Source organism: Eleutherodactylus coqui, chromosome 4 (assembly GCF_035609145.1).
Source record: "Eleutherodactylus coqui strain aEleCoq1 chromosome 4, aEleCoq1.hap1, whole genome shotgun sequence".
NCBI classification, from domain to species: domain Eukaryota; kingdom Metazoa; phylum Chordata; class Amphibia; order Anura; family Eleutherodactylidae; genus Eleutherodactylus; species Eleutherodactylus coqui.
This window is the reverse complement of record NC_089840.1, coordinates 301,602,385-301,616,980: the sequence shown is the minus strand read 5'-3', so window position 1 is coordinate 301,616,980 and position 14,596 is coordinate 301,602,385. Positions and strand designations below refer to the sequence as shown.

The window sequence follows — 14,596 nt, the reverse complement described above, 5'->3', positions numbered from 1 at the left end:
ATATAACTACTATAATACTGCCTCCTATGTACAAGAATATAACTACTATAATACTGCCCCCTATCTACAAGAATATAACTACTATAATACTGCCCCCTATGTACAAGAATATAACTACTATAATACTGCCCCCTATGTACATGAATATAACTACTATAATACTGCCCCCTATGTACAAGAATATAACTACTATAATACTGCTCCTGTGTACAAGAATATAACTACTATAATACTGCCTCCTATGTACAAGTATATAACTACTATAATACTGCCTCCTATGTACAAGAATATAACTACTATAATACTGCCTCCTATGTACAAGTATATAACTACTATAATACTGCTCCCTATGTACTAGAATATAACTACTATAATACTGGCCCCTATGTACAAGAATATAACTACTATAATACTGCCTCCTATGTACAAGTATATAACTACTATAATACTGCCTCCTATGTACAAGAATATAACTACTATAATACTGCCTCCTATGTACAAGTATATAACTACTATAATACTGCCTCCTATGTACAAGAATATAACTACTATAATACTGCCCCCTATCTACAAGAATATAACTACTATAATACTGCCCCCTATGTACAAGAATATAACTACTATAATCCTTCTATCTATTTTCTTCTGCATTGCCGTATGCCCCCATCGGTAACGCAGTTATTTTCTCTCTTCGCAGGCGACCTCGGGGGGACGAGCGAGTTACTTTGTGTCCTATAAACGTGAAGCATTCGCTCAGATCAAGTTGCCGAAATACTCTCTGCCTAAGGTACGGATCTTCATGTGATATGATGACTATTCTGCTATCACACTCGGTTCTCATGTCTTTTATGTCTTCTGTGGATCTCCATATAAGATCCACTTGTGCTGACCAATCAGTGATCGCCGTTTCTTCGTTATGGCAGGACATGCACATCATCAGTACAGATGAAAAACAAGTGTTTGCTGCCGTTCAGGAGTGGAACCAAAATGAGACCTACAACCTGTACATCTCAGACACCAGGGGGGTCTACTTCACACTCGCCCTGGAAAACGTCAAGAGCAGCCGCGGCCTCGAAGGGAACATCGTCATCGACCTTTATGAGGTATTTAGTGAAGGTGATGAATTTACCCAGTGGTCTTCATTCGGCTGCTGCTATGTTCCCCACATGCTGGGTTGACTCTTAGGACACCTGGGTCATTGGTGGAGGAGGAGGAAGCAGATCTTATCGAATTGTTGATTGATGGCATCAAGATACTTGGGGCACCAGAAAAAAGCCAGGTCACATGCTCTTTGGACTGGATGCTAGCAATGTCACTGCTTACATATATGACTCCTCAGCTTATGGTATTGTCCCACTATGGCGGCCCCAAGTGAAAGGTGAAGTGTGAGTTGCCCCTCCCCCTCAAGAAAAAAATTATAATTTTGCAGGCATTGAAAGCACCAATATGCAACGTAGCCAACACATGTTTGAACCATTCAGACCTGCCTGATGTGACATATTAGTAGTGGTCCCAATAGTAAGTGTCCCCTTTAGTGGTTACAGTAGTAGTAGTGACCCAGTTAGTGGTCCTAGTAACATACCGCGTGATTGAACGGCGTCTTACATACAGATAAATCAGCTGAATGGGTCACTTTAAGGGTTTCTCCTAGAATTTCCATTAATGGACTATCTATAGGTGTAGCATCAGTATATCACCTACCATGTTTAACCCAAACTAGGTCCTACCCCAATAATAGGACCTATCGGGTTTTCGGGGGAGGCTTGAAATATAAGGCCTCCCCCCAAAATAGGAGTTCCCCCCCCCCCCCCGTCCCAAAAAGTTAATACTCACCTGGTCCACTGCGTCCCGATGCCTCCCGATGGTCTCCGGCAGCGGTGCTGCGGTGAACTTCATCCTTCTCATCTCACAGCTGAGTTTCTGCTGGTGATGGGGCTTTGAATACCCCGCCTCCAGCAAAGCAATTGAAAAAGCTCTGATTGGCTAATCGAGCGCCAGCAGCCAATCACAGCCGATGCTCGGTGGGCCAATCACAGCCATTCAGTGAATTACTGCAAAATAAGACACTGTGCCCTTTTTGGGGCAAAAATTAATATAAGACAGTGCCTTATTTTCAGGGAAACACGGTATGTTGGTCAACCTCAAAACTTCCCCGATCAGTAGATTGGTGGCCTTTTTTTTTTTTTGTTCTGGACAGTGAAGATGATAAGCGGATGCGTTACAGTGCTATACAGTCTTCTAATCATTGATATCCTTTGGATCACGTCCCTTGCATATGCTAATGGATTATCCTAAATATAGGCATCAATGCACATGCCCGGAAACCTCCTTGAAGGAGCACCTGTCATATTCTCATGTTGGTAGCATTGACTTTATAGTTTTGTAGCTATGGCCCAGCAGACTCATAAAATCCTAGAATGGTAGAGTTGGAAGGGACCTCCGGGGTCATCGGGTCCTGCAAGGTCATCGGCTCCAACTTCTTGCTCAGTGCAGGATCACTAAATCATCCCAGACAGATATCTGTCCGGCCTCTGAAGACTTCCATTGAAGGAGAACTCCCCACCTCCCGTGGTAACCTGTTCCACTCACTGATCCCCCTCACTGTCTAATATCTAATCTGTGTCTCCTCCCTTTCAGTTTCATCCCATTGCTTCTAGTCTTTCCTTGTACAGATGAGAATAGGGCTGATCCCTCTGCACTGTGACAGCCCTTCAGATATTTGTAGACAGCTATTAAGTCTCCTCTCAGCCTTCTCTTCTGCTAAACATTCCCAGATCCTTTAACCGTTCCTCATAGCACATGATTTGCAGACCGCTCACCATCTTGGTAACTCTTCTCTGAACTTGCTCCAATTTGTCTATGTCTATTATAAAGTGGGGTGCCCAGAACTGGACCCAGTATTCCAGATGAGGTCTGACTAAGGAAGAGTAGAGGGGGAATGACCTCACGTGATCTAGACTCTATGCTTCTCTTAATACATCCCAGAATTGTGTTTGCCTTTTTGGCTGCTGCATCACATTGTTGACTCATGTTCAGTCTATGATCTATTAGTATACCCAAGTCTTTTTCACATGTGCTGCTGCTTAGCCCAATTCCTCCCATTCTGTATGTGCTTTCTTCATTTTTCTTGCCCAGATGTAGGACTTTGTATTTCTCCTTGTTAAATACCATGCTGGTAGTCGCTGCCCACTGTGCAAGCTTTTGTAGATCTTTTTGAATCCTCTCTCTTTCCTAGTGTTAGCTATCCCTCCTAGCTTTGTGTCATCAGCAAATTTGATCAGTTTCCCATCAATTTCCTCCTCCAGATCATTTATAACAATGTTGACCAACACTGGGCCTAGGACAGAGCCTTGTGGTCCCCACTTGATACATTCTTCCACTTGGATGTGCAGCCATTTATGACCACTCTTTGAGTACGATCACTCAGCCAGTTGTGAATCCACCTAACAGTTGCCTTGTCAATCCCAGATATGGTCATTTTTTCAATAAGTATGGTATAAGATACTTTGTCAAATGCTTTACTAAAGCCAAGATATACTATATCCACCGCATTTCCCTGACCATCCCAGTCGGTGATTCTGTCATAGAAGGAGATTAGATTAGTCTGCCATGACTTGTTTGTTACAAACCCATGCTGGCTCTGGTTAATTACTCCATTCTCATCCAAGTACTTGCATACATGCTGTTTAATAATCTGTTCAGAGATCTTCCCCGGTATAGAAGTCAGGCTCACAGGCCTGTAGTTCCTGGGTCCACCTTCTTCCCTTTTTTGAAGATAGGGACAACATTTGCCCTTTTCCAATTTTCTGGGACTTCTTCTGTTCTCCAGGAAATGTTCACAGATTATGGTGAGTGGTTCAGCAATTACCTCCGCTGCTCCTTTATTATCCTAGGACGTAATTCATCTGGACCTGGAGGCTTGAGTTTATGTAAGTAGTCTATGTGTTCCCTCACCATCTCTCTGTTTATAAATAGCCTGCATTCTTGTATTTCCCCAAGAAAAAAGCAAGATATACCAAGAGAATATCTACATGTGGTTCATTCACTACACCAACTCCTTTGATTACATTGACCATGACAAGCTATGGCGCCCCCTACAAGAGCTGGCATATCGGCACATCTGGTCAAGCTGATAAATCACTTTATGCCAATCAAGAAGCCCCTGTTAGAACACAGTATGGGGGCACAGATTGGTTTGAGATCGGCAAAGGCATATGACTGGACTGCATCCTCTCTCCCCCTTCTTCTTTAACCTATATGTGGAAGTGATCATGCGAAAAATGGGCCTAGATGAATGAGAAACCGGGGTGAAAATAGGTGGAAGAAACGTCAACAATCTCCGTTTTGCAGATGACACAATTCTGCTTGCAGAAACAGAAGCCAGTCTGAAGCCGCTGATATATATGATTAAGGCCTCCCTCACATGGGCGTCAAGGTCGCTTGGCTATAATGCTGCAAATCGCATGTATGTGAAGCCCATGTTTTTCTATGGGTTTCTTCACACATGTGATATTTTGTAGCATGCAACAACCCAACACAAAAACCTCATGGGTCCGGTGATATGCCCGTGACTCACAATGTTTTGTAGTCCATGTTTTTCTATGGAGCCTTTCTCTCTGTTGCATCTCATCACACGAAAACTTGATTTTCATGCGGTGTGATGCAACTTCGACAGTAGGAAATCCTACTGTCAAAGCCAAATCTAAGCCCAAGCTTCAAAAAATAAAAAAAAAACACATACATTACCTTAGAAGCGCTCTACGACACATCTTCTCCCCGGGTGCCGGCATTGTTTTTCTTCTTCATCTTCTGGCCAGGGATTGAAAATCCCTGCCTTCTGGAAGTGCTAACTGTGATTGGCTGACGCCTAGCATGGAGCACTGGCTGTGAATGGCGAAGCGTCAGCTAATCACAGCCAGCACTTCCAGGAGGTGGGAATTTTTCAATCCCTGGCCAGAAGATGAAGAAGAGAAACCGTGCCAGGACCCGGGGAGAAGCTGTGGATCAGACTCAGACACGCGGATTTTGGCAATGTAATGCAAGTAGAGTTGCTAGAAAAATCTATAATGCTTGGAAAGATAAGGTGAGGTGAACAAGGCATTACGCCGAAACGCGTTCTTGTGATACCATGTACCTGATCATGCAAGCTTAAACGGAAATAAAGCAAAGAAAATTCAACTCACGTGTCCGGATTCCTACATATTTCTCTGCTTGGAAAGATAAGTTGCAATTGAAAACCTAGCTGCCAAAAAACATGATGGCTGATACTGTCAAAGCTGATACTGGCATGGATATCAACCAACTGAAAGAAGCAGTGCAAAAATGAAAAACATGAAAGGTCACCTTTAGGGTCACTGAGGTTCGTAGATGACTAAACAGCTAACAACGACAATGGTATTTCCCCTATAGCACAGGGAAGATCAGCTGATGTTTCATCTACTTTCTGAGAGAAAACTGATACAAAGAAGGAATTTAAACGTTCATCCCTCTCAACATCATTCTTAACCAATTCACCATTTTCATCTTGTAAGCATCCAATAGCATTTTGGGCTTTTGTTTTGCTTTTTATTGCTTTTGCATTCTGTTACAAGCCTCCATTCATTATCAGCTTTATCTTTTCTGACACTTGCCCTACAGTTTCTGCAGACAGCATTATATTCTTCTTTAGATACCCCCCCCCCCCTCTTCCCATTTGATAAACATATTTTCCTCCTCTTTAACATGTGTACAAGTTCTGTGTTCATCCATCCGGGTCTCTTTAAATGCTTCCCATTCTTCCTTCTTTTAGGGATTGGTAACGATTGTGCTTTGAGAATCTCATTCCACAATATTTCCCAACCTTCTTGGACATTTCTTTCCTTAAGAACAGCCATTGGATTCTTCCTCTCCTCTTTCTGAGTTCAGTAAAATCTGCCTTTCTGAAATCCAACCTTGAGGTCTGAGTCTTCTCAGGTCTTCCTCCTCTTGTTATCCAACATCCAAGGATATCATGATCACTGCCTCCTAAGGTCCCAGCCACCCTTACTTCCCCAACCATTCCCTCCCTGTTGGTAAGAATTAGGTCCAAGATAGCAGATCCCCTTGTTTTCTCTTCTACCTTCTGGAAGATAAAGTTGTCAGTAAGAGCGGATAAGAATCTGTTGGATCCATTACTTTTACCTGAGAGATTCCCAACAAATGTCTGGATGGGTAAAATCTCCCATGATCACTATGTTGGACTTCTTTGAGAGCTTGGCCATCTAATGTAGATATAGTTCCTTCATATCTTCTGCTTGTCCAGGCGGCCTATAGTAAATGCCTACAATGGTGTCCTTTCTGTTGTTCTCTCCTTGTATGTCAAGTTGACTATGTTAATATGTAGGTTGACGGTCGCCACCACTTATTCTAAATGGATGACATTAGATTTTATGAGGTACGACCAAAGAACTAATGGAGTGAAATAGCAAATCTCAGATTTGTCTCCGATCTCAAGAAATTATATTGGAGAGTGCATATCCATAAGACAACTTGAATAAGATGGTGGGCTTGGATACAGCAGCTCAGCTCTTGTATACCTTTAAATGTGGCAGTCACCATATAATAGTCAGATAGCAGTTCCAGACTGTGATAGTGATTACAGTGCAGTTACCTCCAGTGATCACAAGTGATGGCTCCTCTGATTGGTGACATTCAGTTTTGTTTTGCCTTTTCTATCCGGGCGCAGGAGACCCTGAAGACTTCCTAAGGCCACGAATCATCTCTGTATATGCTCCCTGTCCTGCTGCTACACCAATGAACCTCTCAACAATTGCCACATAGATCTGGTGTCCCCTCAGTGGCCCACTACAGGGAGTAGTAGCTTGTAATTGGGACAAACCGTAAATATGAAGTGGTGAACAATTTTAATTAGCACAGCAGCACAATGCATTTCAGGTAAGTATACCGATGGTATTGGTAATGACCCCACGGACTAATAGTGCCCTCAATGAGGTTGCACAAACTTTTAGTTGTCCCTCTATGGACATACAGAGTATTAGTGACCCTTCTCTGGCCCAACAAAGTGTCCCTTTTGTGGCCACTGAAACTTGTGGCCTCCCACGCTGTGGCCCTTAAAATGTTTAGTGCCCTCTTTGTGGTAGCCCACCCTCCAGCCACTGATTGACTGCTGTCTGCCAGTTACATAGTGAGATGGCTGGAGGATGTGGTGGCTGGGGGTAACTTCAGCTCATGAATATCGGCTTCCTGTAGCCCTCTGTGTCTAGCAGCTACTAAAGAAATGCAAGTTTCTCCCAAACTACTGCACAAATACACACATCCTTGTAATTAGTGAGCCTGACATTACCTGCTCTACCTTGCAAAGAGATGGTGACAAAGTTGCTTTAATTAAAAACCCCCCTGATTGATTATCAAAATGGCAAAAAACCGTCTGGCACTATTACAATAGTAGTAACCGGCAGCGTGGTCAATGACCAGTGAGGACCGCGGGTCAGGCTGCCGCTGGTCGGGGTCAGCCTTTGTCCAGTGCTCCCCGCATCTCTCGTCTTCTCATCTGTTCTTCATCTGATCTTTCTTCCTAGGCAGCCGGGATAAATGGAGTATTATTGGCCAACAAAAGGGTTGATGAACGTGTGAAGACCTTTATCACCTACAATAAGGGCCGGGACTGGCGGCTGCTGCCGGCACCGGACACCGATGTCAAGGGGAATCCCATCAACTGCCTGCTGGTGAGTCCTCAACGTTGTTCATTGTTTCCAAATGTAGCTGAAGATGAAACAAAGTATCACTGCCAGAGTCACAAGTTACCAGAGCTGAAGGGGCAGATGGATGTCCTAGGATGTCCCCCCATGTTAGCCATAGCAGATAGCGGAGAGCAGCCCTCGCTCCAGAGGCCTCGGCGCTGCCATCTAGAATGCTAACATGCCATCAAAGTGCTAAACGGACACATAATACGGATGCGGATCCATCGCGGCATGAAGTGCAGTGGGTTCCCATTCTCCTGTTATTCCTGGTAGGTGCCGCGCTTTAGTAGTTCCCTCTCTAAGTAGGCTGCGGGTCTATTTAGATCATTACTTACATGCCGTTAATTAGTACATGAATGCATTGATGGAGTCACAGTTCTGCCCCCTACCTGTTGTGTAGAGCCCTGACACATGCAGAGAAATTTACTGTTATTCACACCCTCGGCATTTCCAAGAAAATGTAGTTTAATTGTATATGCAAATGAGCCCACCAGCTCTTTGGGGGCGTTCTCAATAGTGCCCATTGCTCCAGTTCTTGCCACAAAGCCCCAGCCACCGCCCAGCGCCTGCATTGCAATCAGAAGACCTCCATGATGTCACCTTTCGCACATGCGCCAATTGTTTGTAGCCCAGTGCATGCACACCATGTCCTTGACCCAGCTGTCCGCAGTAGGGTGTGTACCGCTCACCCTCTGGGCCACCAATGAACAGGGTATACAAAAGGGAAGGGAGGAGGTGCTGGGCGGGAGAACCAGAGCACTTGGTGCTACTGGGAACACCTCATTTGCATATCCAATGAAACTTTATTTTCTTGTTGATGAAGAGGGTGCGGATAGTAAGAAGGTCGTGCAGGCGCTCTTCGCAGTGTGCGCGGTGGTTTGGAGGACGTCGCTCGGATCTATAGCTGTTTATCTGGTGATCGGACTGATCGCCTCTGCTGTTACCCGTCATGTGACCCAAATCCCACGATCCTCGCAGCGTCTTCATCTCAATGTCTTAGTTTTTATCTGGTTTTATTCTGAACATTAAATAAACCTCCTTTTGCTTTGTGTTTCTGAACTGATCTTCTTCTCATCGCACCTCGACTGGGTAGCGGGAAACTTCTGGTTTCCGGGATTGATGTCTTTCTTGCTTTCCCTCCGCAGCCTTTCTGCTCCTTACATTTCCATCTGCAGATGTCTGAGAATCCCTACAACTCCGGGAGCATCTCCAGCAAAGCCTCGGCGCCGTGGCTCATCGTGGCCTCCGGTAATTACAGTCTAATCGAGGCGCTCGCACCAGATTTCTGCCGCACAAAAGTCACAAATTTTGTTGCATTAAAGGACTTTGTCTTGTTAGGAAAGTCTCACTCTGTTAGGGAACAGAGGTACAAAGAGTGGTGATGAGTGGAGGGCGAGGTCAGTGGAGGGCGAGGGTGAGATCAGTGGTGGGCGAGGTCAGTGGAGAGCGAGGGTGAGATCAGTGGTGGGCGAGGTCAGTGGAGGGCGAGATCAGTGGGGGGCGAGGTCAGTGGGGGGCGAGGTCAGTGGGGGCCGAGATCAGTGGGGGCCGAGATCAGTGGAGGGCGAGGTCAGTGGGGGCCGAGGTCAGTGGGGGGCGAGGTCAGTGGGGGCCGAGGTCAGTGGGGGCCGAGGTCAGTGGGGGGCGAGGTCAGTGGGAAGCGAGGTCAGTGGGGGGTGAGGTCAGTGGGGGGCGAGGTCAGTGGGGGGCGAGGTCAGTGGGGGGCGAGGTCAGTGGGGGGCGAGGTCAGTGGGGGCCGAGGTCAGTGGGGGGCGAGGTCAGTGGGGGGCGAGGTCAGTGGAGGGCGAGGTCAGTGGGGGCCGAGGTCAGTGGGGGGGTGAGGTCAGTGGGGGGGCGAGGTCAGTGGGGGGGCGAGGTCAGTGGGGGGGCGAGGTCAGTGGGGGGCGAGGTCAGTGGGGGGCGAGGTCAGTGGTTTATTTTGTGGAAAATGTGTATTTTTATTAAACTGGATTTTTTCCCTTTAAATTAAACTTTACTGAACTTTTTGACACTATTTTTTACTTGAAGATGTGATTGTTTGATGTCTAAAAAGGGGTTTCACTCCGGAGTGTCCAGTAGAGTAAAGTGTGATTGTCCTCCGTAAGAGAAGCCCAGTCATCCTGTAGATATGATACATTGTAATGGCTACAAGCACACGTGATGTTACTGCAGCCTCCGGGTTCTTCTATCGCCCCTGTTACAGCCTGATGAAGGATCGATAGAAGAACCCAAACGCTCGCTGTAACATCATGTGTGATTGTAGCCATCACAATGTATCATATCTACAAGGTTACATGGTTTCTATTACTGAGAACAATCACACTGTTTGATCTGTAGTACACTGCAATACTTATTACTGCATGTAGTGCGGTGTGATTGCTGCATGGGTGACTGAGGAGCCCCTCCACTGTCATCTGCTTACATGCTGCAGTTGCTATTGATTGTGGCGTGCAAGGGGTTAAGCTGCCCAGATCTGCGGTTCCTCCTCTTCTGGCAGTTAGAGCAGGAGGCGGGCCGTCAGTGGTCAGCTGGACCATCACCTTACAGATCTCTGTACAGGTCTGAAGCCCATTAGTGAGGTCAGTAAACAGTGTTTTGCTGTCATGAAGGGGTTAACCTGCAGTGGCATTGTAGCTGATCAAAAAGGGAGATCCCCTCAGATCGGTGTATTATTGGGGGTCTCCAAATAAAAGGACTGAGCAGTGAATGGGAACATTTGGCTCAGATGAAAATGCAAAGCACTGGGAAGGCAGGAAGGCTACAAGTCCCAGACTACAAGCCCCGTTACACAGCCTCATGAGGGTCCGGCCGCCGGTGGGATACCTGACCCAAACCCCTGCATAATAGGGGTCTATGGCGTCTCGCATATATGACACTCATATATAATGCTGTACGTTTGGGTCAGCGAACTTGTGGTTGGGCTGAGACACTTGTGGACACAAATATACCCCTTTGATACGGCGGGGGAACACGAATCCTGCTCTGCACACTGACACCTGTTAGACTCCTCTGACACCTGCTCTGCCACACTGACACCTGCTAGACTCATCTGACACCTGCTCTGCCGTACTGACACCTGCTGGACTCCACCTCTACCTGCTCTGCCACACTGACACCTGCTGGACTCCACTGACACCTGCTCTGTGGAACTGACACCTGCTGAACTCCACTGACACCTATTAGACTCCTCTGACACCTGCTCTGCCACGCTGACACCTGCTAGACTCATCTGACACCTGCTGGACTCCACTGACACTTGCTACACTCCTCTGACACCTGCTCTGTGGCACTGACACCTGCTGGACTCCACTGACACCTGCTCTGCCACACTGACACCTGCTAGACTCATCTGACACCTCCTCTGCTGCGACTGCTCTGCCGCACTGACACCTGCTAGACACTTCTGACTCCTGTTCTGCCCCACTGACACTTGCTAGACTCCTCTGACACCTGCTCTGTGGCACTGACACCTGCTGGACTCCACTGACACCTGCTAGACTGTTCTGACACCTGCTCTGCCGTACTGACACCTGCTGAACTCCACTGACACCTGCTCTGTGGAACTGACGCCTGCTGAACTCCACTGACACCTGTTAGACTCCTCTGACACCTGCTCTGCCGTACTGACACCTGCTAGACTCCTCTGACACCTGCTCTGCCACACTGACACCTGCTAGACTCCTCTGACACCTGCTCTGTGGCACTGACACCTGCTGGACTCCACTGACACCTGCTCTGCCACACTGACACCTGCTAGACTCATCTGACACCTCCTCTGCTGTGACTGCTCTGCCGCACTGACACCTGCTAGACACTTCTGACTCCTGTTCTGCCCCACTGACACTTGCTAGACTCCTCTGACACCTGCTGGACTCCACTGACACCTGCTAGACTGTTCTGACACCTGCTCTGCCGTACTGACACCTGCTGGACTCCACCTCCACCTGCTCTGCCACACTGACACCTGCTAGACACTTCTGACTCCTGCTCTGCCACACTGACACCTTCTCTGCCTCACTGACACCTTCTCTGCCTCACTGACACCTGCTAGACTCCTCTGACACCTTCTCTGCCGCACTGACACTTTCTCTGCCGCACTGACACCTTCTCTGCCGCACTGACACCTTCTCTGCCGCACTGACACTTTCTCTGCCGCACTGACACCCGCTCTGCCGCACTGACACCCGCTCTGCCGCACTGACACCCGCTCTGCCGCACTGACACCCGCTCTGCCGCACTGACACCCGCTCTGCCGCACTGACACCTGCTCTGCCACAGTGACACCTGCTAGACTTTTTTGATACCTGCTTTGCCGCACTGACACCTGCTAGACTCCTCTGACCCCTGCTCTGTTGCACTGACACCTGCTAGACTTCTCTGACACCTTCTCTGCCGCACTGACACCTGCTCGATTCCTCTGAGACCTGTTCTGCCACATTGACACCTAATCTGCCCCACTGACACTTGCTCTTCTGCACTGACACCTGCTCTGCCATACTTACACCTGCTAGACTCCTCTGACACCTGCTCTGCCACACCTACACCTGCTCTGCTGCACTGACACCTGCTAGTATCCTCTGACACCCGGTCTGCCGCACTGACACTAGCTGGATTTCTCTAATACATGTTATTTTGCATTGACACCTGCTAGGCTCCCTTTGACACCTGCTCTGCCGCACTGACACCTGCTCTGCCGCACTGACACCTGTTAGACTCCTCTGACACCTGCTCTGCCGCGCTGACACCTGTTAAGACTCCTCTGACACCTGCTCTGCCGTACTGACACCTGCTCTGCCGCGCTGACACCTGTTAGACTCCTCTGACACCTGCTCTGCCGCACTGACACCTGTTAGACTCCTCTGACACCTGCTCTGCCGCGCTGACACCTGTTAGACTCCTCTGACACCTGCTCTGCCGTACTGACACCTGCTCTGCCGCGCTGACACCTGTTAGACTCCTCTGACACCTGCTAGACTCCTCTGACACCTGCTCTGCCGTACTGACACCTGCTAGACTCCTCTGACACCTGCTCTGCTGCGCTGACACCTGTTAGACTCCTCTGACACCTGCTCTGCCGCGCTGACACCTGTTAGACTCCTCTGACACCTGCTCTGCCGCGCTGACACCTGTTAGACTCCTCTGACACCTGCTCTGCCGTACTGACACCTGCTAGACTCCTCTGACACCTGCTCTGCCATGCTGACACCTGCTAGACTCCTCTGACACCTGCTAGACTTCTCTGACACCTGTTAGACTCCTCTGACACCTGCTCTGCCGTACTGACACCTGCTAGACTCCTCTGGCACCTGCTAGACTCCTCTGACACCTTTTAGACTCCTCTGACACCTGTTAGACTCCTCTGACACCTGCTCTGCCGTACTGACACCTGTTAGACTCCTCTGACACCTGCTCTGCCGTACTGACACCTGCTAGACTCCTCTGGCACCTGCTAGACTCCTCTGACACCTTTTAGACTCCTCTGACACCTGGTAGACTCCTCTGACACCTGCTCTGCCGTACTGACACCTGTTAGACTCCTCTGACACCTGCTCTGCCGCGCTGACACCTGTTAGACTCCTCTGACACCTGCTCTGCCGCGCTGACACCTGTTAGACTCCTCTGACACCTGCTCTGCCGTACTGACACCTGCTAGACTCCTCTGACACCTGCTAAAATGTATTGTCCTCATGGAAATTGAGCACATTGTAACCTGCAGGCAAAGTAGGAAAACTCTCCTGCTTGCAGATTTGTGAGCCGCCATGGCCTGGAGCTCCTAGATATAACCGGCAGACATTCTCAGATGGAACCTGCCGTCGGCAATGAAGAGAGAAAACTTCAAGACTCCAAACTGGGGATTATTCTAATCCTGGAAGTTTAACCCCTTAAATGCTGCAGTCAATTGCAAATGCAGCACCTAAGTGGTTTGACAAAGGCAGAGGGCTCCTTCTGTCACCCGATTGATGGCCCTGAAACACGAGGGGGTGTAGGTAGACCGAGACAGTAAGTGCAGGCTCAGCGCAGCGGATATCCTTAGACCTGCCATTACCATCTGCTCATATAGCCAGAGCCTGCACTCTATTATACCCCGACCGTCCCTTTATCTGAGCCCCCATCTAGTAGCGCTGGACTCCTTCACTTTCAGACCCGCAGCAGTTCGCTGTGTTGTACATTCCACTCGGTGATGAAACGGTTCTGCAGGAATCTCGGCCCCTGCGGACAGGAAGCTTCTTGTAGTCGCTGCAGATTAGATGGCGGTGCTGACATGTTCTGACCAGCTGACAGGAAGGGGTCAGCGATTCATGCTGCTTGCCCCAAATTCTGACCTCCCATCAGCAACATAAATCTGGCTCCATCTGACCAGGAGATGTTTTCCCGCTGCTCGGTGATACAAGTTTTGCGCTCTTTTGCCCGCTGGAGTCTTTCTGTTTCTCTTAGACACAATGGCGCTGGAACTGGTCGCCTGCTGTTATCCCATCCGTGCGGAGGAACGGCGACTTGTGCGTTCGGACACGTTAGTTGGAGCCTCGTTGGAAGTCGCTCCAATCGCTGCATCTTCCATCTAATGTGTATTCACACTGAAACTGATCTGCGGAAAACTTGTCACGTGATTTTATGCCGCACTCCGGGGTCACAGGGAGAATTACCGTACAGGGAGCGCCAATCGTGAGAGGGCCGGGGGCTCTGATAAAGGGGCGTGACTCTAATAAAGGACTGGAAGTTGTAATATAAGGCCTCTCAGTGTATAAGGGATCAGCATTAAGCACTCTGACATCCCCGTGGGGTCCTCATCCTCCCCGGCCCTCGCTGGTCTGTATGTCTCTGTGGGAGGAGTCTGGTCTATATGCCTCTTATAACCCGTTTCTGTAGAAGATCGGTTG

General features: G+C 48.4%; 1 protein-coding gene across 1 annotated transcript in view; it reads left to right on the top strand.

Moving 5' to 3' along the window:
- The window catches only part of SORCS3 (sortilin related VPS10 domain containing receptor 3), an 810,393-nt gene that overhangs the window by 615,842 nt on the left and 179,955 nt on the right, over positions 1-14,596 (top strand). The window contains exons 8-11 of the mRNA XM_066601804.1: positions 698-787; positions 924-1,103; positions 7,557-7,703; positions 8,864-8,966. Coding sequence (XP_066457901.1) covers positions 698-787; positions 924-1,103; positions 7,557-7,703; positions 8,864-8,966 — 520 coding nt within the window. The remainder of the gene's footprint in view (positions 1-697; positions 788-923; positions 1,104-7,556; positions 7,704-8,863; positions 8,967-14,596) is intronic.